Raw genomic sequence first — 26,919 nt, forward strand, 5'->3', positions numbered from 1 at the left:
TTAGCGTGTGAAGTGAAGCGAGTGGTGCGGGAGGTGTCGGTAGATGTTGCGGAAGAGTACCAGAGTGAAGAGTGGAGCGGAGGGGGCACTGATGGTGAAGGGCACTGGAGATGGCGGAATAGGGGTCCAGGGCCGTGGCTGGAACGGAACCCGCCTAAGCCTTGTAGATAGGCAGGTCGCCTGAGGGCCAAAGCCTCTAGCACCATCCACACGACAAATTAGAGTACTACCGCAAAATTCCACTGGTGGGGCTAAAAAAACGTCGCTGGGTCGAAATGGGCCAATTGTTCGCCCATGGCAATCTCCCCGGCCTGGCAACTCTCTAGCAAAAGGTCCTTGGACCGTGCCAAGCTTTGGTGCTGGTGAGCGACCACCTCCCGCGTGAGCGACCCCACCTCGTGCTCCAAGTAGGTAACGTGGCTGGAGAGCTCGGCAACTTCGGCAGTCTTCTGGTGTAGTTGCTGCTTCAAGAACTTGTTCTCAAACTTGACCTTACTCGTCTCCTTCTCGAGGTAGTTCATGAGTTTGGCAAAACGAGACTCGTCTTCCGCAATGGTGATGGAGTTTAGCTTGGCCGTGAGCTCCTGGATCTCGTTTTTCAACGAGGATACCACATCCTGGTCGTTGGTTTCCAACTGATTCCAGTCGATCGGAACCGTGGCCAACTTGGTCTTGTTTGCCTTTGCGGTTGTCTTGATTCTCTTGACTTGGGTTGCATAGTTCAACGTCTGATGGGTTTCATCGAAATCGATGGGCGAGATGCAAAATATCATTAGCGTCTTGGAATTTCCACCCAAGTTTTCTCTCAAAATATATGTAAGAATGGAGTCTCGATAGGGAATGGACTTGGCTGATGCCCCTGGTGATGACAATAAGTTGATGCATCTTCCCAAAACCGTCAACGATTTATTTATTAGGGTTCCTTCCTTAATTCTATCCTGTTGTCCATAAACCTTTGTTTTTGATAAACGCTCGGAGCCCGCCAAATCTACCAACTTAATGTTCGAGATCATTTCCTCCTCGGCTTCCCCTATCGATTCATTCAGATCCGACAGGTTGAACTTGGTCTGCTTCAATGTCAAGGTTAATATCGCGTGAGATCGTGAACTTTGCTCATTCATGGATGTCGATGCAGTTGCCCTTCTGATGTTTCCATCCTTCAAGTACTTCTCAAAGTCTTCATACTGATCGATGACAAATTCGCTCAAATTCTCCACATAGGGACCAGTAGTTGGGTGCTCCCTCACCCTCATCTTTCCTTGTTGATTTCCTAGTAAGTCCTTCACCTGCTCGTTGTATATTTCCATGTATGACAATTTGACCTCACAATTGATTCTTTCTCCTATCAAGATTTCCTTTTGGCGGAGAATATCCCGTACCACCAAAGGTATGATCCCTGGTTCCTTCTTGTTTCCCATCATGGTGAAGGTCTTACCAGAACTGGTCTGGCCATATGCCAAAAGACAAACGTTAAATCCCTGAAAGAAGTGGTTCAACACGCTAGGGCCCGTCTTAGTATAGAATTGCTTATTACTGACATAATGTGCATCATTCAGGTCATACGACCAAATTGACTCATCAAAATGGTAGGTCTTGACATCCTCAGAGGTATCAGATGATTCCACCTGAGATGGTCGATGCACCTTCGATTTTTGGTTGCTGAAAGTTGAACTGGCAGGTACCTCCAATCGAGTAACTCTGGAATCATTCGCAGGCATGGACACGAGCGATTTGACATCTTGGCCACTTTCAGGAATTTCCCTTGGCAAGAGGGGCCGCACTCTGACCAACACCTTGATACTGTTATCTTCGGGTGTGGGACTTGAACTCTTTGGTGTGGAAGGCATTGGAGGGAGTTGATCTGGTTTGAGCTTAGCGTCTAAAAGGTAAATAAACATGTTGGCTCGCGTGATATAAGTCAGGTGACTTGTACTGAGTTCTGTCTGAAGGTAATGTAGCAGAACCTACCCAAAGTTGAACTTTTTACCGAACTACGATACATTTGCATTGGGGACACCACCTGTGTCGATAAAGCACATCCTTGTCATAATTGAATTTTAGATTCATTAGATTTTTGCACCAATTACACCATTGAGCAAATGCACAAAATACCTGGGTATGAACATTGTACAGCTAACTGCCAGGAATTGCAGTTGATAGCTGCCTACCAAACGTAGAGTATGAATCAAACCTGGAGATTGATGTTTCCTAGACTCCGTTCACTCAGCGATGGGAGCGTTGTGGTTGTGTATTTACCGATGCCCCCAAGCATATACGAGCCTCCGGGAAGATCAAGCTCCAATATTAACCATAATGAGCACCAAGTCCAAATTCCTTGTACTCAACCCCTCCCCCTCGAACCTTGAAAGCGTTTTGGGTAAGGCTAATCTCCAGAACGAGAAGAATGGACCCTTTGAAGCGGTGTTTCTTCTTGGGGACGTCATAACCAAAGGAAAGGCCCTCCCAAACACTGAAATTAAACAGCCCACATACTTCACTCAAGGTGCAGAAGAATTTGCAGTTGAAGTGACTAATGGAATTTCCAGTTCAACAGGTGATTCAGACCTAATTGATATACTTCCGAATCTTACTGTGCTGAAAAGCTTGGTGAATGTGCTAAAAGTCAAGTCAGGTACCAAGATCATGATAGTTTCGGGTGCATCCGAAATAGAGGAGAATCAAAGGGAGGCATTGCGCTTGGCTAATATCTCTCAAGTAGACATTTTGATAACATACAATTGGCCACAAGCCCTTGCTAAACAAGAACAGCTATCCTTAGTGGGTAATAACTTCATAGACGAATTGGTCAAACAGGTCAAGCCAAAATACCACTTTTGTGTGGGACATGAGTACGGTAAATTCTTTGAGAATCAGGCATTCAAGTGGGAATCTGGTGAGGTGACAAGATTCATAAGTTTGGGTCAAGAAGGATCTGGAGAAAAGTGGTTCTATGGCTTCAACAGCGGGGGGGACCCTGACGAAACAAAACTAGGTGAAAATCCATTTACAAGGGTTTCTGTCAAACCTAAAAGAAACATCGATGAGGTGAATGAAAACCTGGAGTCGGGTATGGCATTAAAGGCACAAAATTCGGAAAAGGGATTCGAAGTCTCAAAACGTCCAAAGGTTACGCCAGAATCTTGTTTCTTTTGTCTATCAAATCCAAAAGCCGAAACCCACATGATTGTCTCTATAGGAAACAATGTTTATTTGACCATTGCAAAAGGTCCGCTCACTAGATCAAATGGCGATCTCTCTTTCTCGGGTCACGCAATCATCATTCCAATCGAGCATATTCCTACCTTAAGATCAAATTCTACCAATGTGATTTCCTCCCCAGTATTTCAGGAGGTTCTCCAGTACCAAAAGTCACTCGTGAAAGCATTCCACACAAAAGCGCCTAATTATAGGTTGGTATTTTACGAAGTTTGCAGAGGCACCAACGTTCACCAAAATACTCAAGTTGTACCAATCCCAGAACATTTAGTGGGTAAACTAAAGGAGGATATTGTGGATAGAGCCATCATTAACAACGAGAAATTTCAGAGAAATCACCCATTGGAATTCAAAGTGTATAATGAAGACGATCCAGAATATATCAGGATTATCAATACAGCGGACTATATCAGCCTTGTGATATATGAGTCCAGTGATTCCAAGGTTATTTACTTGAGCGAGTTAACCGATGAGCTGAGGCCGGTTGATTTCCAGTTCCCAAGAAGAGCCTTGGCCTCAGCATTGAATACACCAAAAAGAATTTACTGGGAAAAGTGTCAACAGTCTAGGACAAGAGAAACCAGAGAGTGTGATGAATTCAAAGCATTCTTGGACGGGGCAATTTAATTATTCATTTAATATACATAAAGATTGTAATCAGCAATACGATCAAGACTCTTCTTCTCGGATGTAAACCAGCCACTTTTATAACTTTCTGTTTATTTAAACTAGCTAATGTTGCATTGTTCGTTCACAAAATGGGTCTGATGGTATTCCCTCGATCAAACTGTTTTGTATCTTTTTTGTTCAATTTTTCAGTTTTTTCAATTTTTAGTACTCACCCTCTTTCGCACCCCAGAATTGATGGTCTTTAAAAGATAGGACGGAACTCGGTTCAAATTCAATACAATAGTTTCCATTAAGCAATGGAGCGCATGAAGTATCTAATGCTGTATATTGATCAGTATCTCACCCACTATTGGTGTTTAACGCAACAATATCTATAAATATGGAAGATTACGAATTTCCAAAAAAAAGTTTCTTCAAGCTCTACCTCTAAGAAATGCACAATTCCTTCTTTTTATGCCTTACAGACACTCTTGTAATTGATACACACATTTCTCACATCCACAATCAAAGAACCATTCGCTGAGTTCTTTTCTTCTCTTGTGAACATCCTCATCCAAATAATTTCCATAGTCGATACAAAGTTCTTCACCTTCTTTGATGTCTCTTATTGTACGGAAATTCAACCTGTTGTGGTCTCTAGCTTTTTTCAACCCTGGCGCACACGAGTGATTGAAGTATGATGCAGATGGATAAACTCCAAACCCAAAATATTCCTTATCTTCAGTCTCACTGGCGACGTTGGACCATATACCAAATGCATTGGAGAGATTCTTTCCAAGAATAGATCTGACAGCATCAGGGGTGATGAATGGTTGAAGATGAGAGGAGCAAATGAGTCTGATGAACTTGTAAATGTTGATGTAGGAATACAACAAGTATGGGTGTCTGAAGACCTTTTCGCGTTCACTTGATTGTAGAATATCAAAAAGATTCATTTCAAGTAGAATCTTTTGCTCTGGATCTAAATCCTTCAGTGTTTCACTCTTGTATTCGACCATTTTATAGTCGGGAAACCTCGATAGCCTGTATAGCACCCCCACGATATATTTAATTTCTGAGTAGTCATTATCAGTGATCTGGGGAATCAAGTTTAGTCTTTTGGAAGGTTTCATCTTTTGGACTTTCCTATCCCAGGCATTGACTTCTTCCCACTCGGCGTCAATAAGCTCCGATAAGTCGTGGGATTCATCTGGCACTCTCAATTCGTGTTCAGGCTTCTTCAACCCATTCAAGTAGTGCTTCTCGACCGCGAGTAGATTTTGTAGGTAAATCTGATCAGGATCGCTTGCTACGAAGGTATCCTGGCAAAATTCACTGCAAAAAAATAGGGATAGATTACCTGAGCCAGGCATGCTTAGTTTGAATTTCAAGTTCTTGCCATCAAAATATTCGAAACAGTGGTTACAAACCTCTTTTCTGAACGGCTTAATAATGGTGCTACTTATTGGACTATCGCAAGTCAACACAATAGTGCCACTTGGAAGATCGTGTTTGGCAAAGGCTCCACGTCCCCCATATTTTGTAGTCTTGATGGAGAATAACGGTGAGATGAGATCGAGATGAGCGGCTTCCTCGGTCTTAAGAACTAGTGTTGGAAGCTTTTCCTTTAAAAGCTGTACCGGATCTTGCACTCTTATCTGTTGGGTGGACGTCGTGGTCGGTATTATTGACGGCGACATTCTTATTATTGGAATCTGGACAGAGATAGTCTTATCAGTGTGTATTTTGACATGATAATCTCAGGCCTCGTGGTTCCTTTTTTCGGCCGCAGCGAGGCAAATTTACGAGATGAGATGAAAGTCGCGAGATGGTACAAAACCTAAACTAGAATGTGACAAGCGTACGAAAAAGGTCACTGATCCAGGGGTAAGTTGCTAAAGATTTAGCTGATGCTGTATGGTTGAGGTAACGTCACCATGACGACTTCTTACAGAATGGCTACTGATTATTATTAATATTATTATTATCTCATCAATTAAATTAAATAATCTGCTTTCGTTAAATCGTCATACTATTTATCTCTGTGCAAACTAATGTCAATCAGAATAACCATCCCAAGAATTTGTCGTAGTACCATTCTTTATCGAAACGGTTACCAGAAGCCTCTCTAACGGCCTTTCTTTCGGCATCTTCAGCCTCGTATCTCTCGGCTTCGGCGTCAATGACGTCTCTGTAGGTGACCAAATCAACTTCTTCTGGGCTGAGCAACTTGGTCTTATGCCAGAACTTGTAACCGAAGTACATGGCAATGAAAACTGGCAAAACAATGTAACCAGTGATGAAGTTCTTGTAGGTGAATGAGTTACCCAAGAAGACAGTAAAGTTCTTGATGAAAACAACAATGATACAAATGGACAATGCAAAGTAAGAGCCGTATGGTTGAAGTGGAGAGCAGTATGCCAAGTCTTTCTTTCTGTCAATACCTTGAGCCTTACAAGCTTGCATGAATCTGATATGGATAACCAAGATACATGACCAAGCCAATAAACCGGTCAAGGACACCACATTAACGAAGTAGGTGAAAACTTCGGCAGATCCACTGGACACAGTCATGTAGGCCAACAAGGTGAACGCAAAACTCAAAGCAATACCATAGTATGGAACACCCAATCTGTTGGTGACAGCAAACAACTTAGGAGCGTAACCAGCAACCGCAAGGGAGTAGACTGTTCTGGAACAGACGTACATATCGGAGTTGGCAGCAGAAAGGACGAAAAGAAGGATACAAGCATTAATGACGTGGTCCAAACCTGGGATTTTTGCGTTCTTGATAGCAATCACGAATGGAGAAGCACTAGCATCACTTCCGGAAGCCGATAATAACAACTTGTCGGTAGGGGAAACACACATTCCAAGAAGAAGGATAGACAAGATGTAGAAGACGACAATACGGTAGAAAGTCAACTTGATGGCCTTTGGAATGGATCTTCTTGGGTTTCTGGTTTCAGCAAAGGTGATACCAACCAATTCAGTACCGAGGAAAGCAAAGACAGCGGTGACCAACACAGAAACGAAAGCCACAAATCTTCCCTTGGAGCCACCAATGAACAAGTCCTTTGAGCCATCCTTGAAGTGTAAGAAGGCACCAGGGTTGTTCCAGTATCTGAAACCAATTCTGTCGTGAGTTGGAGAGCCACCCAAGGTGATACACAATAACAAGATAATGACACCCAAACAGGTCAAGACTTTCAAACAAGACAACCAGAACTCGATTTCACCGAAGAATCTGACACCAAGCAAGTTAATGGCCAAGATGACCACCAAGAAAATGGTGATCCAGACTCCGGGGTTGATCTTGTCTCTGTCGACCCAGAACTGCATAGTAAGGGAACCGGCCACCAACTGGTTGGCGGGCAAGATAAGGTATTTAAACAAGTAGACGTAACCGCAGGCAAAACCAAGGGCATCGTCGACGTATCTTTGACAGTAGTTAGCAAACCCGTTTAAAGGCACAAAGGTAGCGACTTCACCCAAGCCACTCATCACCATAAACACACAGAAACCAATGACGGAGTAGGCCACCAAGATGGCCCCAGGACCGGCTGCCTTCAAGGCAGACCCGGTACCGATCAACAACCCGGTACCCAAGGCACCACCGATGGCAATCATGGTAACATGTCTGGAGTCCAACGACTGTCTCAACTGGTTGCCGGACTGGAGGGCCAAGTTCGAAGGATGGGATTGGGACACATAGAGGTTGTAGTCCTCGGTGTGTCTCAGGAGCATGGACACGGCATCTTCGCCTTTGTAGTTCTTCTCCGCGCTAGACATTTCGATATGGCTAAATCATAGGGAGTGTCACGGTATATATAGGACAATGTTTTGCAGCAGAGGCCATTGCATGGCAAGTGACACAAAGTGCGCGCAGTGATACCAGGTCCCAAACCTGCGGGAAAAACGCACACAGGCTAAGGAAAACTGCCCTTGGCGAGAGGAGACGGGGGGCATGATGCATGGGCTGTGTGAGGAACGGGTGGTGAGATCGGAGCACTGCAGCGTGTGGCCGATGGTGCACCGACACTATTGTCACGGATGGCTAGGCGGGGATAGCCAAGAAAAACTAGCAGCCAAAAAAGAATGCCGTGAGGGTTCGGGATGAGATAGCGGAGACATATCGCCGACGGTACCCCACATTATCCGGACTTGGGCAACAGCCCCGCCAGCGTGCTGGGGAGGCTCTCAGACGAGAGGGGCAGGCTTTGACGTGACGTCTAGAACGCCTATTGATGGCATGACGTGGTGTCAGTACCGGCACTGGAGGAGGACACACGGTGGCTCTGGCACGCCAGCGGGAGCCACCACCGCCTCCTGTTCTAAGATAAGCCTGGTGGGTCCCGGTGCTTATCTTATCTTTGCTGCCAAGGGCATGTTGGATACGTGTTCTCCCGATGCAGCTGGACTACCCCGTTTGCACCCTTCCTCCGGGCACCACGACGCCTTGCGGTTCCGCCGCCCTTGCTGGGAAGTGCCCGGGCAGGGTTGACTCTGGGCGAGCCCCTCCTGCACCACCACTTAGACCCTGCCACATTGCGGCCGGTTGTGGGCGTCGGGGTGTGGTGCGACCCCGCCGGCGCTGGGTGGCCCCACCCATGGAGTGGGGGCCCGGTCCAGGAGCCAAGCCGTTGTGGTAGATCTGGGATGGATCTGGGCTGGCGATAATGGCGGTGGGCCCGTTGCGCCTATTCGGGAAAGGGTCTGGAAGCATGCCAGCCGTGACTAGAGGATCGGCAACAGGGTTTGGTGGTGTCACTGCCTCGCACGACCGTTGGCGTGGTGGTGACTGTCCGGCCTACGATACCCGCACATCAGTCCATTTCCGGCACAGATAAGGCGGTGCACCTGGGAGAGGCGCACTCATTGGCTCGCTAAATGCCTGTGCATTTACGGCACGATGATTGCAATACGAACGGTTCGAGAAGCAGGAAGACGGTGGGGTGTTTCAGAGTATGTGTCTTGGAAGCAGGCATTTTGTGTCGACCTTAGTCAGTTTATTGATGTCACTACTGTTGGCGATACAAAATATGTCTATGAACGGTTAGGCATCTCGTGGAAGCTGTCGATTGTGGATGTATGTATGTCTATAAACTACGGTAGGCAACTGGACCAGATTGACGATTCGATGCTAAGCAACAACGGAATTTCAAATTCCACTTCTAAACTTGGTTTAATCTTTTCTGCATGGTACATCAATTTACGATTTCCGGTGTCCACTCAACTCGGGGTTTGCTGACTGACGCAAAGTATCAGTTGGGCCACTGTTATTACAAAATATCTATCTACGATAGTCACAAACAGGATAAAATATTGAAGAGTTCTAGAAGATCATCTAAGGAATCAAGAATGATAAGGGCCGCGGTCTGATTGCGGAAAAGATGTCAATCACCCAATAACGACAGTGATTGACACAAAATATGCTATTATCAAACTATGGTGACTGACACGTATATATCTACTGACCCTAACAAAACCCTTCCAACAATACTCTGATGACCTGGTTTTCAAGATTCGTCTGACTGATCATGATACGTCTACTGGCCCTGCTGAATGACGCAAATTTCACGTTACCCAATTTTTGGATACAAAATATGTCTATGAACCAACTACGGGAAGCTTACAAGGTAAAATGATTAGTGCTTCGTTAGATACAGATGACAACTCCAAGCTCGAATCCCACCAATCTCTTTCCTTATTCCTCTTGATCTTATTTTTTCGCAATCAGGCCCTGAGTGTGTTCTTTCATACTCCTCTGTTGGCGTTGAACAATAACTAAATCCCAACTGAATTTTTGTAAAGAGTCTTTCCAACTAGACAACTAACTAGGGTGAAATAGTCCTTTCCACAGACAGCAATAAGTGTCTTAGAAATTGCGGGTATTGAGACCAGAGGCTAATTGGCGATTTAATACTGCTGTCATTCACGTCAAGTATACTATCAAGTTAACTCGGTGGTTCGCTGTCATTGACTAAATTGTATTTTAAGCCAAGATTGTGGCCCTCTGGTGGACGCAAAATATGCCAGGCGAAAAACCGCGACTTGCTGTCACAAAATATGTCTCTGACCTATCTCAGATTATTAGTCGCAAAATATGTCTACTTACCTGTCTATTGTACGTCATATCAGTACTTATTTAACTACGGGGATTCACTAAAGCTCACAGTGTATTATAAACTACTGTCTGCCGATTTGACGTGTAATATGTCGTTCATAATATGTCTATTGACCCAATTCTATTGGATTGGTATATACCTAATTGAAACAGAAGTCGGCCACCTTGTAGTAGATCTTGAAAAGGAGCCCCAGTCTCCTTGGAGTAGCAGCCTCACGGGCAATCTCCTCCTCTTCCTCGTCGTCGATCTCCTTCTTTCCTGTGGTGATGTCGGCCTCGGCATTGGTCCTGAAGTGCGTTCTCTTGAACAATTTCCAGAAGAAGAACAACACCACGAAAAACACGGGTGCAAAGTACGAGGTGAACAAGTTGGCGACCGAGAATTGGCCAGGGAAGAAGATCCAGAACCCGTTGAAAAACAAGATCACGATGTTCAAGAAACACCCGAAGTAGGTCATGTATGGGTGCACAAACCAGGGGGCGGTGAAGTATGGGTAGTCTGGACTAGACATGTCGTAGCCCTGGGCAGCCATCACCCGTCTGAACTTGAAGTACGACCACCAGATACACAAGTAGGTACACAAGATTCCGGTGGTGGCCAAGTTGATAAACCAGTTGAACACCTCGGCTGTGGAGTTGGAGATACTGAGGAACGACAAACACCCGACCAAGAGCGAAAATATCACACAGTAGATGGGAGCACCATTCTTCAAGCACTTGGAGAAGAAACGAGGCAAGTACCCTGCAAGCGAGGCTCCGTAGGCAGTTCTGGTGGCTCCGTACAAGAAGGCATTACCACAGGACCACGCGGCAGACATCACCAAAACATTGACCAACGAGTCCAACCCGTGGACGCCGACAGACTTGATACCAATGACCCAAGGCGAAGCAGCGGCTCCAGATGCACCGGATTCGTGAGAGGCAATTAAAATGGGGTTGTTGGAGGCACACAAGGTGTTCATGAAGAAAATGCCTCCGAAGTAGAACAAGTAGATTCTGACATACGCTCTCTTGGCAGCCAAGGCAATGTTCTTTCTGGGGTGGGCGATTTCACCCGCAACCATTCCCAACAAATCGGGGCCACCGCAAGCAAAAGCAGCATAGATCAACACGTTCCAGAACCCGAGGAATCTACCAGTGTTTCCACCCACGAGATATTCCTTCATCAACCCACCCTGTTTCCAGTGCTCGAACCCGTACGCGTTGTGGTGAGGGTTTCCTCCACACATGGAAACCAAGCCAAAGATCATGAGACCCACAATCAAGAGCACCTTGAGCATGGAAGAGAAAAATTCGATTTCCCCATACCAGTTGACACCAAAAATGTTGAACACGAAGTAAGACACAAGGGCGATGGCAATAAACACTCCCGGATTGATATCGGTCCAGAAACTGATGACGGATGCAAAACCAACCGCTTCCACACAAATAAACATCAACGAGGTGTACAAATAGATGATAGAACAGGCAAAACCAAGGGCAGGATCCACCCATCTGGCGGAAAAGTGCAAAAAGGTTCCCTTGATGGGCAAGAAGGAACACATTTCACCAACGGCTTGCATCAATGGCCAGATGACGAGACAGGCAAAGCCGATAAACCCCAAGAACAACGACAACGATCCGGAGGTCATCAAAGGCGACGACAATCCGATGAATAAACCAGTACCCACCGATTGTCCAATGATTAAAAGACTGACATGTCTGGAGGATAACTTTCTTTGTGTCTGACCATACTTTTCAACGTCGAGCTTATCGTTGAAATCTTCGAAACCGGTAGTTTCGTAGTACTTGTCTACCGATCCGATTTTTTCCACGTCGACCACCACATTGGAGCTGTCTCCCTTAGATTCCAGGACGCCCATTTATGCTAAGGGCTAAGGATAGTATGAAGATGAGATGAAGTAGTAAGGATCAGAAGGGTCCAGGGATCAGAAGAACAATAGGGGATGATATGTGTGGTTCTTTTATTCCAGCCACAAGTAAGAAGGGATGCTTGCTTAATGTGTGAGCTGTAATCAATCTGGGCTAAGCCAGGGTAGCCTGGAATCGGTTCAATTATATAGATGAAATTCAGGAATCCACTCGCGGATAATATCTGCAACCGGTCAAAATTTCACTAGTGTCAATATTTTTGACAGAAACATAATAGAATGGGGGGTTGGTCAAGATGTTTCAGCCATTTAGTTCATCTTATCGTAGATAACAACGGAAAGCGGAAACGGATAGGTTATGTAAGCGTTTGTTCTCGTTGAAGCCTGCATCACCCACTTCCTGTTTGGGGTCGGCTAGTAGCGGGTGAGCTGGCGTCAGGTGGAGAATAAGGAATAAATTCCGTAGTGGAGTAGCAGGTGTGAAGTATGAGGAGTTACCCTCCCCATAGTGGACGATCTCCGAGGGGATGACTTTCCCCCCGCTACATTTACTGAGGGTTAACGGGCCCTTTCCCTCCCGGCAATTATTGCACCCGCCCGAATGTCGCGTTAATGGTAAGCCGCCAGACCAAACCATACCGCCAACGTTTTTCGCGCATACACTTTGTATCCCAAATGAAATTTTGCCCCACTTATCACGATGAGCCCGCCGTGCGCAATATACGCCAGATAACTAGCTCTCAAGCCTCTTTTATGGCAGGGCTTGGGAGATAGCTCTATCTCGGGGTGTTTTGCTCTACTAGGTGGGCTGAAGCTATCTATTCTCGTCCAGCGTCGGCCCTAGACAGATCCCGCGCCGAAATTGCTTATCAGCATTAGCGGCATTGCCTATTTGGCGTTGCGACAAATGATCACCGATGTGGGGTCGGTACTGATACGAACCTACAAGCGAGCCGCCAATACATTCATGTACGCTCCGCAGATGCCCAGCCAACTACATAAAATACCTGTTGCCCGATTGATCCAAGCCACTCCGCATCGTTATTATCTTGGGGTTGTATTCTACTATTCAGTTCTTATCTAGGTCCTATTTCGCCATCTTTCGGACATCTGAGTAGCCTAAATCGCATCGCTTTTCATCCCCCCTCCCCGTTGAGCTAGTCACAAATCACATCAGTATCCAAGATGTTGACCCCCAGTATGTCGCAGAAGCTTCGTGCTGAAGTTAGTCAGACCCAAATATCTATCGACTCAAAAGAGCCAGCTCTTAAGAAGAACTTCTCGCTATGGGCCACTGCAGCCATGCAGTTCTCATTGATCTGCTCGCCAATGGCCATCGGCACGTTTTTGACCATTGTCATCGGTATAGGAGGCTCACCCGTGTTGCTCTACGGGTTCATCTTGGCTGTGACCTTCGACTTGATCATCTGCTTCTCGTTGGCCGAGTTGGCCTCGGCATACCCCCATTCCTCTGCTCAGGTCCACTGGACCTACGTTTTGGCGCCTGATCGCTACAAAAAGTTGTTGAGTTTCATGAACGGAGTTTTGTCTTGTGCTGGGTGGATTTTTGCTTGCTTTTCCGCCACCTTGATCGGTTCTATGTTGATCATAGCATTGGCCCAGGTGCACAACCCTGACTACGCTCCCACCAACTGGCACCAGTACCTTATTTATGCCGGCATCTTGATTTTTGGGTACATGGTGAATGTGTTCTCGGTCGAGTCGCTTCCCTACATCACCAAGTTTTTGGTGTGTGTTATCAACGGAGGCACGTTGTTCATTCTCGTCTCCTTGCTTGTCAAGGCCCACCCCAAGAGATCAGCCGCATTTGTGTTCAAGGACATTGTCAACCAAACCGGCTGGGAGTCCAACGGAGTCGTCTTTTTCTTGGGTTTGCTTCCAAGTATTGCTTGCATCTGCTTGTACGACGGTGCTGCTCATATGACCGATGAAATGGAACATCCACAATCGCAAATTCCTTTGGTGATGGTCATCTCCAATTCTGCCTCCGCTATTCTCACCTTGCTTGCCATCATCGTCTACATGTTCTGCATTACCAACGTCGAAAACTTGAACACTCCCTTCGGTGGCCAGCCAATTGTCCAGTTGATGTACGACTCTTTCAACTCGAAGGCCTTGACAACCATCGGTACTTTATGCTTGATCATTGCCTTTGTCGGTTCGTGTTTCTTTTACTACTGTTCCACCTCCAGATTAGTGTGGGCCTTCAGCAGATCCCATGGTTTACCATCCATTTTCGGAAAGGTTTCAGGAAGACTCAACAGTCCTGTCAATGCCTTGACTTTTGTCTTGGTGGTGTGTTTGATTCTTGGGTGTCTTCTCTTTGGATCTGCCACTGCTCTTAATGCTGTCTTGGGTACTTCCATGGTCTGTAGTAACTTGTCCTACTTGGTGCCTATTGCATGTTTGTTATGGAGATCCAAATTCGCAGTCTCGCCTCACCAGAGATACAGGTTGGATACTGACGACCAATTGTGCATCAACACGGAGACTGGGTTACCCTTCTTCCATTTGGGAAGATTTGGGGTGTTTATGAACATTTGTGCGTGCTTTTGGGTGTGTTTTATCATGGTCTGGTTGAACTTCCCTATAGCATACCCTGTCACCTCGGATAACATGAACTACGCCTGTGCTGTCTTGGGATGTACATTGATTGTTGGTGTGGGTTTGTGGTTTGGTTATGCCAAGAAGAGAATTAGGGCGGCCGAGGAGAAGGCCATTCTTGAAGGTGTTACCAGCAATTTATAGATTTGAATACGGTTCATAGGATTATTTTTGTAACCAGGATTATTCTTCCGAATATATTTTTCATTGTAAAGAATTTTGCACCCAAGCGAGCAAAAAATGTACTGAAAAAATCTCGATTAGATCTCACCAGGTAAAAATATGGGTAGGCACAGAAATCGAGTACAAACGAAGTTTTTCAACTTTTGTGGAACTTGCATTGGCTAGAGGATCTAGCCATTGGCTATGTACACTACGCAAGTAATGAATAATCTATGAATCCATGGTAGGGTTAGGAGCCTGCTCTGGTAAACATCAATTACCAACCTCTCGAGGATAATCTTTCGTTGTCCTTGATAGAAGAAATACTGACACCAGCCATCAACTCTCCCAAATCAGTTGAGTATTCCAAGATGGCCTTTGGATCTTGGTAGTGGGTGGTGGCATTGACAATTGCCTTGGCCAATTTGGCTGGATCAGAGGACTTGAAGATACCAGAACCGACAAATACACCGTCGCATCCTAATTGCATCAACAAAGCAGCATCGGCTGGGGTGGCAACACCACCAGCAGCGAAGTTGACGACTGGCAATTTGCCCAATTCGATGACTTCCTTGAGCAAAGCAGCAGGAACTCTCAATTCCTTGGCCTTGGCCTCGATCTGCTCTTCAGTCTTCAAGGTCTCGATAGCCTCTTTAATCTGAGCACGGATGATGGTGATGTGCTTGACGGCCTCGGAAACATCACCGGTACCGGCCTCACCCTTGGTTCTGATCATGGCAGCACCTTCGTGGATACGACGCAAAGCCTCGCCCAAGTCCTTGGCACCACAAACAAATGGGATCTTGTAGTCGTGCTTTGGGATGTGGAACTGCTTGTCGGCTGGGGTCAACACTTCCGACTCGTCAATGTAGTCGACCTCCAAGGCCTCCAAGATCTGGGCCTCGACACGGTGACCGATACGTACCTTGGCCATGACAGGGATGGAAACGGCCTCCATGATGCTCTTGATCATCTTTGGGTCGGACATTCTGCATACCTGGCCCGACTTGCGCATATCGGCAGGAATCTTTTCCAAGGCCATGACCGCACAGGCACCAGCCTTTTCGGCAATCACGGCCTGTTCTGGGGTCACCACGTCCATGATGACACCGCCCTTTAACATTTGCGCCAATCCGGCTTTGATCTTGAATTCAGACATTACAATTGGAATTATTTGAATGGCTCTAACAGGTGATTTTCCACCGTATAAATACCCAGCCTTTTTGACTCTGGAATAGCGCCAAGGTGGGGACTGGAAGTGCATGCGCACAGGAAAATTGGCGCTAAAGGGTCCTGCAAACTAGGAGGCACGGGACCAGGGCCATTCGGGCTTAGTTGCCGCCGCGATTGGAGGGGCCTGGCAGCGCCACGATGAGTCAATGGTGGCCTCTGAGTCAGCGACTTTTGACTCGCGCCAGGCCCCACTTGACGGAGATCCATCCCAACGGCCGGTTATGCGCACTTCTTATCAATGCGCTAAAATGGTCGCCATATATATGCCTACAGATCCCGCCAAATGATTGAGAATCCCGATTTTCCCCACACATGACCTCGTTCACCATTGGTGTGCTCGCCCTCCAGGGTGCGTTTTTCGAGCATCTTGAGTTTCTTAAATCCATTGTCCAGTCCCCGGAGTACTCGGCGCACACCTTCCAGTTTGTCCAGGTCAAGACCGGCGAGCAACTAGCCACCTGTGACTCGTTGGTGATTCCAGGAGGCGAAAGCACTTCTATCTCGTTGATTGCCGAACGAACGTTTCTCTTGGAACCCCTCCTCGCGTTTGTGCGTGATCCCTGCAAAAGCGTCTGGGGCACCTGCGCTGGGTTGATCTTTTTGGCCCAGCACTTGAAAAACGGTAAGAAAGAGCAGAAGGTGCTAGGCGGCTTGAATATCGAGGTGACGCGGAACGCGTTTGGCCGCCAGTTGGACTCGTTTGAGCAGGTGTTGGACTTCAGCTCGTTTGTGCCGGGATTGACCGACTTCCCGGCAGTGTTCATCCGGGCCCCAGTGGTGTCCCGGATCGGGGTGGTAGATCTGGCGGAAGAGGGGTTGATCTCGTCTTCGAACCCCATTTTGGACGAGCCAGTCGAGGTGCTCCACAAATTGCACAGAAACGGCCATGAGTTGGTGGTGGCTGTCAGACAGGGTAACCATTTGGGGACCTCATTCCATCCCGAATTGTCGAGCGACCTCCGCTTTCATAAGTGGTTTTTGGACGAGTTCGTGTTGAAGAGTGCGAGTTAGACATCATAGACTAGAAGAAAGTAGAAGCATAAGGCACTAACCTAGACGATATGAAGACTCTGGAAGAGGTGGACCCTCGAAGGCACAAGAGACTCCAGGTGTAGAGTAGTATTCTCTGACTCTAGACCCTAGAAGACCCACAAACTCCAGATCTAGAGTGGTATTCTCTAGAGACACTAGACCCTAGAAAACCCTCGAGACACTGAACTCTAGAATACTAGATACTATTGGACACCATACTTAGACTCCAAAAAATCCTAGAAATACCCTAGACCCCAATAGACAGTAGACCCTCGAAACACCCTCGAAAAACTCTACCATAACCTGCCTAGATGCATTAATGCAAAGATTGCAAAAGCCAGCTGTAAATTCACTCCTCCATCAGCGCCGTACGGCAGTGAATCCTCCTCGTGGTCATCAATCACCGGCCAGTGGCACCTCTCGATACTGCCCATGCGACCAATCGCCTTCAAACATCCTTAACTCGAAGACCACTCAACCATAATAATCCTGCTACACACACTCCACAAAACTCTTCTCCGCCCAAGTCTCCTCAAGATAAGGCGGAAGGCATCTTAATTTCATATCGCTGATATCGGCGTTGCCACCACGTCAAGCGTGGGTGCAATTAATAATATCGTACCTCCTGAATCTAGTGAGAGTTGCCACCAAATTGTAGCCCCTATCACACCTACTTAGTAATGCTGGACTCTTCAAAGCCTACTGCTGCCGATGACATTCAATGTGGATGGAGTCCAAACAAATACACCTCCAAGCGCGTTACGTGTCGAGAGTTGTCAACCCAACTTAATTTAAGGTTGATCACATTTATTTCTTCACAATAATAGCCATGCTGACATGCTACGATTGGCTGCTTAGAATCTGAAGGTTGCCAATTTGGCACCATGACTCAGCATTCCATTGGTTGTGTGTTCAGCAGCAGCAACTCATGAGGCCAATTTGTCAGACTTGCCCTTGAGTGTGTAGTTGCGGACTACCTTATTGTCGATGGTGGTGACATAGTCCGTTGGGCTTATGTGCAGGAATCGATATCGATATTAATATCGATGGTTAGCCATTGAGTCTCGATTCAGAATTGGTAATGGTGAAGAATTGATCGCTTGCACAGAGAAAATATCAAGGACAGCGCAAGACTGAGACCACATAAATATACAATCCAGTATACCTCTCCGAAGAACCCCTGAGACTCATCACCGTTGCATCATCCAAAACATCAAACAACACCACCGTGCAATTCGGATTATTATAAGACTACCTGCGTCCACTCTCGATCGCAAGCAATCAGGCTGTTTCATTGACCAACGCGCAACGCCACCATCAAGCTTGGAACTGTAGCACTCACGATAGTACCCCTGATCCACGCCCCACACCCATTCCGAAGATAAGGTCAATTGTGCCTTTCTCGATTGACCAACGTCCACTAGTTCATAATGCAGCATGCCAGGTACTATAATCCAAATAAAAAGCTAAATAAAACGGTTTCAAATTCCAGTCAAAGTGAGCTACATCGAACTACAAGCTCAAGCTCGATCACTGCGCACCAGGCCAGCATCGTTATAGGTTCAAAATCAGCATCCATCTCTCCTTCTGGTTCCAAAAACCTAATGAGTCGCAATGTGGGCTCCACCATCACAATTGGAAGGAAAGTTTCCACTCAAGTAAAAACCAACCGCTTCCAACAAATAGGTCCCTCAACTAATTCTACCACCGGAGGTGAAGAAAGCATAACTGAACTGGCCCCTAACAATCAGCAGAACAGCTTAAAAGATCCCATCCCAGTTACGGTGTGGTTTCATGAATTGAGATCTTCCAATGAAGATGTCATTATAGATGCTGGAAGTACATCTGGAATCCAACATGGCAAAGTCTATGAATTCCAACTGTTGGAATCCGCCGAAAACAAGCTGAGAAAACTTTTCTTTGTGGCGCATGATCGTAACTTCAAAGAATCTGCTAACAATGAAGAAGACCAGCTGGAACAATCACTGCATAGTAACAAGTCTAAAGCTCAAATCACATTAATTTCCACTCCATTAAGAAAGCTTTTGGATATTCCACCAAGAAGCGCGGCTCAAATAAAGCTTGTGGAGGACCCGTCCACTATCGAAGTTGAATCTGTTGAAATCTTCATTAAAGATATAAATTTGTCCAGGGACATAATGTGGACACTTTCTTCTGCTTTAGTGGGAACTTGTGCATATATCGAAAAGAGAGTATCTTACTTTAGTAACAGAATCGGTTTGATAAAAGCCATCTATAATAACGGTAAGGAAGTATTCAGTGGATACATAGGAAAGGACACAAAAATCATTTTCAGGAGTGAAAGTGCCAAATTAACAGTACTAATACAATTGTCAAGAGAGATGTGGCATTTTGAAGAAAATGGAGAGATTATATTCCACAAATTAGTCAATAACTTGCTACCAAAAATATTCAAAAAATGGAGAGCGAATAATACTCATCATTCCATTACCATCGTCTTATTCACTAGTGTGGACTTAACAGATATACCGTGGATCACCCTCAACCAAGGAGAAAGGCCCAATAACCGTCGAGATTACTATAGAGTGGTGGTGGATCAGGTCAATATTCTATCATGGGATAGGATCATGGCCAATTTGAGATTGGAGTTTGCTAATTTTAAACGTGATATCATGTTGAAGCAAGGTATCGTCAATCAGTATTATATGGAAGGTGAGCCGTTGCCTGCAGTGAAAGGAAACACTCTCGAGGCTCTCAATTTGGGCTTATCGCTTGTTCATAACAAATTTAGGAACACTGACTTGAAGCACTCGTTAAACCACTTCATTTTGATAACTCCCGGAACAGGGCTATTTGATGTTAACTATGATCTACTTCTAGAGACAAGCAAAAAAATGGCGACAACTGATTGCAGCTTGGATGTGGTTAGTTTGAGTCAGCCACCGTTACATACCGTTCCTTTGTTTCGGTACGGCGATAAGTCTGGTGCTACCAAGCATTGTGTACCAAATTGGTGTGATATCTCATTCTATAAAGATATAAGTTCCTCTTCAAATCATCAGTGGATTCCCCGGTGTAAGATCTACGAACTTCAAATGATGGGTGTAATGGAAAATGAGGTAAATGACGTCAGAATTGAAAGGTTCAAAATGAAAAGAAATGAACGGTCACTACTTGAATCTATGGATAAGTATGACGATGATGTGTTTAAGCCAATTAAGGAGAAAGTTGATTATTTCAATGATGCAGAAATAGACAACTATCGTCTTGAGAGCACTCATAAGAGCAAGTTCAAGCCTACGAATTTGAAGGATTCGAATGCTACGTTATCTTTGATTTTTAGCAATCGCACAATGCTAAGTCCAGCAATTTCTCATGATGAGCCTGTCCTGGCAGCAATTCCAATTGGTAAAACAAACACTGCTCCGACAGAAGCAAATGGTGCTGGAACTACTGCGACTGTTAGTGTCACTGGTTCAGAAGTCTCCGCTACTGGAACAGTCACGACCACCAACAATACCGAAACTTCGGCTTTGTCTTCATTATATGTCCTTAACAAGAACACGGATGAGAAAAAAGTTCCTTCGAATGCATCCCTTAGGTCAAAGAGTTCATTTATCAGGGAGCAACCTAAGCGAGTTGAGTCAAGTTTAAAACCTAGAAATAATTTGACCATTGAACCTCTACGTGCCAATAAAAAGCATAATGAACAGCTTGATAAATTCAGATCCAGGACTAAGTCTAATGCACCAAAGGATAACTTCAGGTCTAGGTTGAAGTCTAACGAAAAGCTATCCAGATCTCACAAAAGATCCTCTGGAGGAACCGGTCTAATTGAAAATGAACCTGAATCTGAGACCGATAAATATTGGAAAGATGTTCCAAATCCTTCCAAGGAGACACATTCTGATATTTTGCTACAAACTAGTCGATGGAGTGATGTGTTTCCAGCTAACGTTAAAAGAAAATTGATCAAATGGAACTCGATACAATCACCAGCGGCATTACCAATAACTACTTCAATTTTTCCCACCACGAAACAATTGGAATCTGATTATACTTTTCAAATCTATAACGTCCTACTTAATCCTGATGAGAATTATTTGGAACTCAAAACTACCCACGAGTTGATGAGAGAAATGATTCAATTGAGATTACTTACTGGGTTCCAAATCTGTTATGGTCCCAATGTTGAAAAGGTTGAAAGTGAGCGACGCTTGGGTGTTGGAGGTACTAATAATGGTGGACAAGGTTGCGAGAATGTTTTCAAATACTTTCCAGACAGCGAAATTTATGGGATAACCCTTTACATGTCGTTTCACAAGCAGATTCATAGGATTTCGTTGGATTACAGTGGCAACTTGAATGTTCAATTATACAAGAAATCCGTATTTGCCAATTCCGATAAATCCAAGTTAGCTTTGGGCTTAGGGCATGGTGGATTGAATGGAAATTCTACGAAAGCATCACTCAAGCCATATTTCCCTTTAATCAGAACTCGTTATGCTGATGAATATTCAACTGCAAAACTCGACGCCATAAATCTTAAATCATCTAAGTTGAATTGGAATCAGTTTGATCAATATTTGGCAGGTTATGAAGATATTATGCCAGATGTCAATAAAGAGTTTTATCAAATGAAGTTTGTCATCATGCCAACGGACATTCCAAAAAATGCGTACTATATCAATAATGAGAGCTTATCTGATGAGGAGATTAGAGTAGAAGGTTTAAGAAAGCTTATTGGCCTAATTGAGAAAGCCAAATATGACAAAAAGGATAAGGTCAAAGTAGGAAAAGTACCAGAGATTATCTTTTACACTGGCAATCTTTACGATTTCTTAAATGAAGAAGCGGAAAACTATGATATTACGGGTGCTCAGCCTAAGTTAATGATTCCAGAAAACATGAGATTCAACAAAACTATAAAGATTAATGAATTAGCACAAGAGCTTCAAGGAGAAACAGGGTTAAGGTTGGTTGACAGAACTTGGCATTTCAAAAAGCATTTCCATTGCTTTATTGGAAGTGAATTGATTACATGGTTACAAGAATGCTTTGAGGACATCGAGAGCAGAGAAGAGGCAACCTCCTATGGCCAAACGTTGATGAATAAAGGTTTGTTCCGCCATGTGGACGCAAGGCACGGATTATTGGATGGTTACTACTTTTATGAAATTGAGGATGAATATGTGGATGAACTGTATAAGCAAGAAACTCCAAGTTGGTTCACAAAGAAGAAGCCAGAGAAGGAAATCACAAACGGTACAAACTCGGTTCAAGGCAGTTCGACTACTCCAGTAACTCCAACTACTCCGATTTTGAATCCTAGTAATACTCGAAACAATTCAGATGCTGACTCTATCTTATCACCACATATGAGACCCCAGAATGATCCATTGGACTTAACCAGAATAATTTCAGGAAATCTCAATGAATCTGATGGAGGTTCCTCACTTTCAGGTTCTACTCACGGTAGACAGAAACGGAAGAAGTTTGTTTTGAGTAAATCAGTAAAAATTAACGTTGATCCCTTGAGCAAGTCGTTCAGACCTGAAATTGTCACTGTGCATTATGATAGAGTTCATAACCCTGAGCACTGTTATCATATCAGACTCCAATGGTTGAACACCAATTCTAGATTCATCGATGATAGTGTTTTAAATTGGTCAAGATTGTGTGAAAGACACGGATTAAAATTGGTGGAAACTCCGTGGAAGGAATTATGTACAATTCCATCTATAAATCCATTTCATTCATTTGTGGACTTGAAGTTAGTGGTCAACCCATGGCTAGATGATGAGTTTAACGATGCATCTATCTTGAGGGAAACCAAGTTTTATTACCACTTATACTTATTAAAGAAAACAGGCTTCCTCCTCGATAATAGATCAACAGTATTTTTCCTGAAGGGACATATCGAAATCTCCTACAGTTGGGGTAAGCCGACATTCCAATACGCTCAATACATTCATAGGACTGGATCTTATTTTGTTGAGTTGAGAGATAGTGGGGACTTCTTCTTGGCTCCCAATAACATTCATATTACTAGAGTAAACACCCTACTTACCAGTTTACCTGATAATGATAACAACTCTAGAACCTACCATTTAGATTCCCAGAGAGTCATGTTGAACTTCAGATCTACATGTCAAAACCCAGAGCTATTGAGAGAAATATTCAGAGAAGCTAAGAATCATTGGGAAGATAAGAATAAAACTCATGTTATGCCATCGACAGTCTGATGGATATTGACGGACTTTCCGTCCATTACCATCCCAAAATATGTTTATAGTATTTTAATTCGTAATCGCTATTCACAGGTTCATAACGTGCTTCACTAAGTGTAAATTTATTAATCAATTACTCACTACTGTCCAAATCATTGGGCTTACTTTCCGCAAGTTAATCTACGAGGATATTACCGCAATCGACACGGTTCTATTCCTGGTTCATCTTCATGTATTGACTGGTACATTACGAAAAAACTGATCAAATATGTAAAACAGGCCCTAGTTGGCAATTCTTTGAGCAATCTTGAGGGCATCAGCCAAGACACCGTGAGCAGTGACTTCAGCACCAGCACCAGCACCTTGGATAACCAAAGGATTAGGATATCTTTCGGACTTGATAGACACAACGTTGTCACTTCCCTTCAAAGAAGCAAAAGGATGGTCAAAGCCGTACTTACCAATCTCAACACTGACCTTGTTGTTCTTGAAGTCGACTTGTCCGACGAATCTTAACACCTTGTTCTCAGCCAAAGCTTCCTCTTTGATCTTTTGGATGTCAGCATCGTAATCTGGCAACTTGGACAAAAATTCGTCAGCAGATTCCACACTTTCCAAGGCCTTTGGAATCAATGACTCGACTGGGAACGAGGTTGGAGACTCGACTTCAAACCCAGCAATTCTGGCCAAAATGGTGACCTTTCTAGCAACGTCCAACCCGTTCAAGTCGTCCCTTGGATCTGGTTCGGTGTAACCTAATTCCTTAGCCACCTTGACGACATCGGAAAACTTGGTGTTAGAGCCAGCATCAGTGGTAGAGAATTCGTTAAAGATGTAAGACAAGGTACCAGAGAAAATACCTTCGATTTTTTCGACCTTGTCACCGGTGCTAACCAAATCAGCCAATGGTCCAATGATTGGCAAACCGGCACCAACAGTGGCCTCGTGGTACACCAAACCACCGTTTGGCGCTTCGGAGCTTTCGAATATTTCATTCCAGGTCTTCAAATCTGAAGAGAATGCCTTCTTGTTTGGGGTAGCAATGGAAATGCCTTGCTTGATGAAGGTTGGGTAGTAGGCTGCAATGTCACCGTTGGAAGTGTTGTCAATCAAGATGGTTGGTCTAGAGGCACCAGTCAAGAACTTGATCAAGTCTCCTAAAGGCAAGACAGCTTGGGCTGGGCTGGTCTTGTAGTTTGATAAGTCGACAGGCTTGTAGTCATTGGAAAAGATAGCTTCCTTGGAAGATCTGGCAAGATAGACAACGTTGAAGTTGATGGAAGACTTCAAGTTCTTCAATTGGTTGATGAAAGCAGAACCAACGACTCCTGAGCCAATAATGGCCACATTTACTGATTTAACCATGGTGTAGTGGTTGAAAAGACTGTGGCAGTTCTCCTAAAATCGCCGGTACCGGTGGTGAGTCACGTGTGGGTCCGATTCAGTAAATCATGGTTACTGATACCAAAAGCAAGCAGAAAAAAGCCAGGATTACTTAGGAAGACCATATCATAGTACCTATCGAGTTGCCCCGGTTCTTCTGTTCATGCTGCTGATTTCCACTAGCATAACCATATATGTGAAGGGGAGTACACGTGATCGTCGATATGACTCAATAATTGCGGCCAAAACATTCTACGGTCTAGTAAGTGAATTCGTAGTGTAGAACTTCTGGATGCTAATGGCATTCGAAAATCTCTATATCTATTGTATGACTAGTTTATGCAAATATGGTCTGGGATATCTTGATGTCTACAAGAAAATAGCAAGAAGCATCAAGTTGGCTAAGGCCAATAAACCACTGACACCGTTTTTCATACCCATATTCTTCTTGCGATCGGTATCGGTACCATTGACAATGTAAGTGAAGTTGTTTAAAGGCTGAGGCATCAAATCCAATTCAACAAGCCTCTTGAAATCCCACTCAATGGTATCTTCTGTCTTAAAGCACCAGAAAATGTATCCACGAGTCTTGGAGGTGTATTGGTCTAGCTGAATCTCAATAAACTTACGGTAGTTCTTCTTCTGTTGCTTGGACCATTTTTGGAAGTTATTGATATTCTCACAACTTCCGGTCTTGTTGAAATTGTATGGCTGTTCACCAGCGTACCTTGAGCCTAACCCGATCCCGTTTAACCAAGGGGTACAGTCGGTTAATGCTGCCGACCACTCACCGACTACTGCAGGATGATGAGTTAATTCTTCCTCTATGGAACTGGCGTAATTCACGATATTTTGTAAGTGAGTAGTAATGTTGTTTTTCACACCTTCCCCAAAAACCTCATAGTGATGATGGTCAATTAAAATATTATAGTTTTCATTGGTATTGTTACCGGTTGGGCTTCTGTCAGACATAAACTCGTTCCAGTAACCAATCCTTGCGAAAGCATCATGGAAAATGATGGTGTTGTTGATGACCTGGATGTTTCTGGCCTCCTCATATGCAGTGGTGTAAAATTCAGCGATTTCATCCAAGCCCAAAACGGGACTGAACGGTTCGTTAACTACCTCAATCCCTAAGATGGTGTCCTTGTATTTTTGACCAAACACTCCACCACCGTACTTGACAAAAATCTGGTGCAACACCTTGTAAGTAAGATCGAGATTTTCAGTACTGTTGAACCATCCAGGATATCCTATGTCACGAAGTCCCGAGTTGTCAAATCCATTTTGGGAGCCAGGAACGCCGTGCAAGTCGATCCAAACCTTGAGTTCATTCATCTGGGCCCATTGAATGGCTTGGTCCAAGTAGCTCTGGGCTCCGCCGACGTATGGATCTGATTCCAAGGTCTGGAAGGCCCAGTACCCGATGGGAATCCTGACCATGTTCAACCCATAGCTCTTAATTGCCTTGAAATCATCCTCGGAGTAGAAAGTGCTCCAGTGCTTGTTCAATCTCTTGGTAGCCTCTTCTTCTCCCAACTGCTCACAAAAGTGGTACTCATCGACAGGGACTTCGGAACCGTTGAAAGCTTCGAACAACGACGGAGTGATGTATGGCTCGAGGACGAGCCAGCCCCCAAGCGCAACTCCTCGATACTGGAAGTCGTCGGCATTGGACTCGATCAGCACTGAACTGGAGTTGGTGGAATTGGTGTAGTTCTTGGAGGCGTAGATAGTATCGATTATAGTCTCATTCTTCACGGCAAGAGCAGACACCAATGGGGTCAAGGCTAAGAGGGATAATAACCTCATGTCAGTACTGCGCAACCGATATTCACGAACTGGTTCTCTATTTATACTGTGCCTGGTCGGACAATCACTTGTGGCTGACAGGAGTTGGTAAGGGGACTTTGGAACACAAAGCCTGCTGCCAGGAGTGAGATGGTTTTGATTGTTGGTGTGTGCTCGGCTATTTATAGCTAGACGATACGTAATGGCTGGCATAGCTGTTCAATTCGCTATCTATACTGTAGCCGAACCATTATGCGGAACCATTCTGGGCTAGTTCAGGACACTGCTTGGGGATTGAAACTAGCTTGAGCATTTATTGCTGCAATATTTGCTTAGTCGTGGGCCGAAAATCCAAATGCATTCCATGAAGCGAAGAATGGAATCCTGGAATTGAGACCCGAACTTTGCAAAGGGACGGCAGGTATAAAGACAGTACACAATACCCAACCCCAAATGCGTGCCTTTTTCTAGCATTTGATAGGTGAGATAAAACACGAGGTTCTGGGCTGCAAATCAGTTATGGTGACGGTTGGAGCCAGAAAGCTCGCTTTAAGTACCGTTAAGAAGCAATACACAAGTCCATGACGAAACATGGATTGGCTGCTACTACTCTCAATGGAAATTTGCTGCATGGCCGTTGTCCTCGATTTTACCAGAG

At 44.8% G+C, this 26,919-nt stretch overlaps 10 protein-coding genes across 10 annotated transcripts; 4 read left to right on the forward strand and 6 right to left on the reverse strand.

Moving 5' to 3' along the window:
* Positions 1-251: 251 nt before the first annotated feature.
* CANTADRAFT_55968 (uncharacterized protein) lies at positions 252-1,847 on the reverse strand (the record flags this gene model as incomplete). The annotated part of the gene is made up of 1 exon (XM_020210520.1): positions 252-1,847. One exon carries the CDS (start codon positions 1,845-1,847, stop codon positions 252-254), a length of 1,596 nt encoding a protein of 531 aa, XP_020062510.1.
* A 466-nt stretch (positions 1,848-2,313) lies between these two features.
* CANTADRAFT_55610 (uncharacterized protein) lies at positions 2,314-3,843 on the forward strand (the record flags this gene model as incomplete). The annotated part of the gene is made up of 2 exons (XM_020210466.1): positions 2,314-3,067; positions 3,110-3,843. The coding sequence occupies 2 exons, from the start codon at positions 2,314-2,316 to the stop codon at positions 3,841-3,843; spliced, it is 1,488 nt and encodes a 495-aa protein (XP_020062511.1).
* A 461-nt stretch (positions 3,844-4,304) lies between these two features.
* Positions 4,305-7,617, reverse strand: DIP5 (Dip5p; the record flags this gene model as incomplete). The annotated part of the gene is made up of 2 exons (XM_020211199.1): positions 4,305-5,130; positions 5,897-7,617. 2 exons carry the CDS (start codon positions 7,615-7,617, stop codon positions 4,305-4,307), a joined length of 2,547 nt encoding a protein of 848 aa, XP_020062512.1.
* A 2,475-nt stretch (positions 7,618-10,092) lies between these two features.
* On the reverse strand, positions 10,093-11,814 carry PUT4 (Put4p; the record flags this gene model as incomplete). Its single annotated transcript, XM_020210534.1, has 1 exon — positions 10,093-11,814. One exon carries the CDS (start codon positions 11,812-11,814, stop codon positions 10,093-10,095), a length of 1,722 nt encoding a protein of 573 aa, XP_020062513.1.
* A 1,209-nt stretch (positions 11,815-13,023) lies between these two features.
* HNM4 (Hnm4p) lies at positions 13,024-14,592 on the forward strand (the record flags this gene model as incomplete). Its single annotated transcript, XM_020210511.1, has 1 exon — positions 13,024-14,592. The coding sequence occupies one exon, from the start codon at positions 13,024-13,026 to the stop codon at positions 14,590-14,592; it is 1,569 nt and encodes a 522-aa protein (XP_020062514.1).
* Positions 14,593-14,887: 295 nt separating this feature from the next.
* Positions 14,888-15,769, reverse strand: SNZ1 (pyridoxine biosynthesis protein; the record flags this gene model as incomplete). The annotated part of the gene is made up of 1 exon (XM_020210545.1): positions 14,888-15,769. The coding sequence occupies one exon, from the start codon at positions 15,767-15,769 to the stop codon at positions 14,888-14,890; it is 882 nt and encodes a 293-aa protein (XP_020062515.1).
* Positions 15,770-16,155: 386 nt separating this feature from the next.
* On the forward strand, positions 16,156-16,854 carry SNO1 (putative pyridoxal 5'-phosphate synthase; the record flags this gene model as incomplete). Its single annotated transcript, XM_020210528.1, has 1 exon — positions 16,156-16,854. The coding sequence occupies one exon, from the start codon at positions 16,156-16,158 to the stop codon at positions 16,852-16,854; it is 699 nt and encodes a 232-aa protein (XP_020062516.1).
* Positions 16,855-17,962: 1,108 nt separating this feature from the next.
* Positions 17,963-23,102, forward strand: IML1 (Iml1p; the record flags this gene model as incomplete). The annotated part of the gene is made up of 2 exons (XM_020211048.1): positions 17,963-20,217; positions 20,293-23,102. Exons 1-2 carry the CDS (start codon positions 18,306-18,308, stop codon positions 23,100-23,102), a joined length of 4,722 nt encoding a protein of 1,573 aa, XP_020062517.1. The 5' UTR covers positions 17,963-18,305.
* A 106-nt stretch (positions 23,103-23,208) lies between these two features.
* Positions 23,209-24,677, reverse strand: HOM6 (homoserine dehydrogenase). Its single transcript, XM_020208375.1, has one exon. The coding sequence runs from the start codon at positions 24,450-24,452 to the stop codon at positions 23,370-23,372; it is 1,083 nt and encodes a 360-aa protein (XP_020062518.1). The 5' UTR covers positions 24,453-24,677; the 3' UTR covers positions 23,209-23,369.
* Positions 24,678-24,839: 162 nt separating this feature from the next.
* Positions 24,840-26,282, reverse strand: EXG2 (glucan exo-1,3-beta-glucosidase; the record flags this gene model as incomplete). Its single annotated transcript, XM_020211869.1, has 2 exons — positions 24,840-26,189; positions 26,232-26,282. The coding sequence occupies 2 exons, from the start codon at positions 26,280-26,282 to the stop codon at positions 24,840-24,842; spliced, it is 1,401 nt and encodes a 466-aa protein (XP_020062519.1).
* Between the last annotated feature and the right edge of the window lie 637 nt (positions 26,283-26,919).

This window comes from Suhomyces tanzawaensis (genome assembly GCF_001661415.1).
Source record: "Suhomyces tanzawaensis NRRL Y-17324 unplaced genomic scaffold CANTAscaffold_7, whole genome shotgun sequence".
NCBI classification, from domain to species: domain Eukaryota; kingdom Fungi; phylum Ascomycota; class Pichiomycetes; order Serinales; family Debaryomycetaceae; genus Suhomyces; species Suhomyces tanzawaensis.

Bases quoted from the DNA above. Each gene is read 5' to 3' on its own strand.
- HOM6 (XM_020208375.1), bottom strand. From the start codon at position 24,452: ATGGTTAAATCAGTAAATGTGGCCATTATTGGCTCAGGAGTCGTTGGT.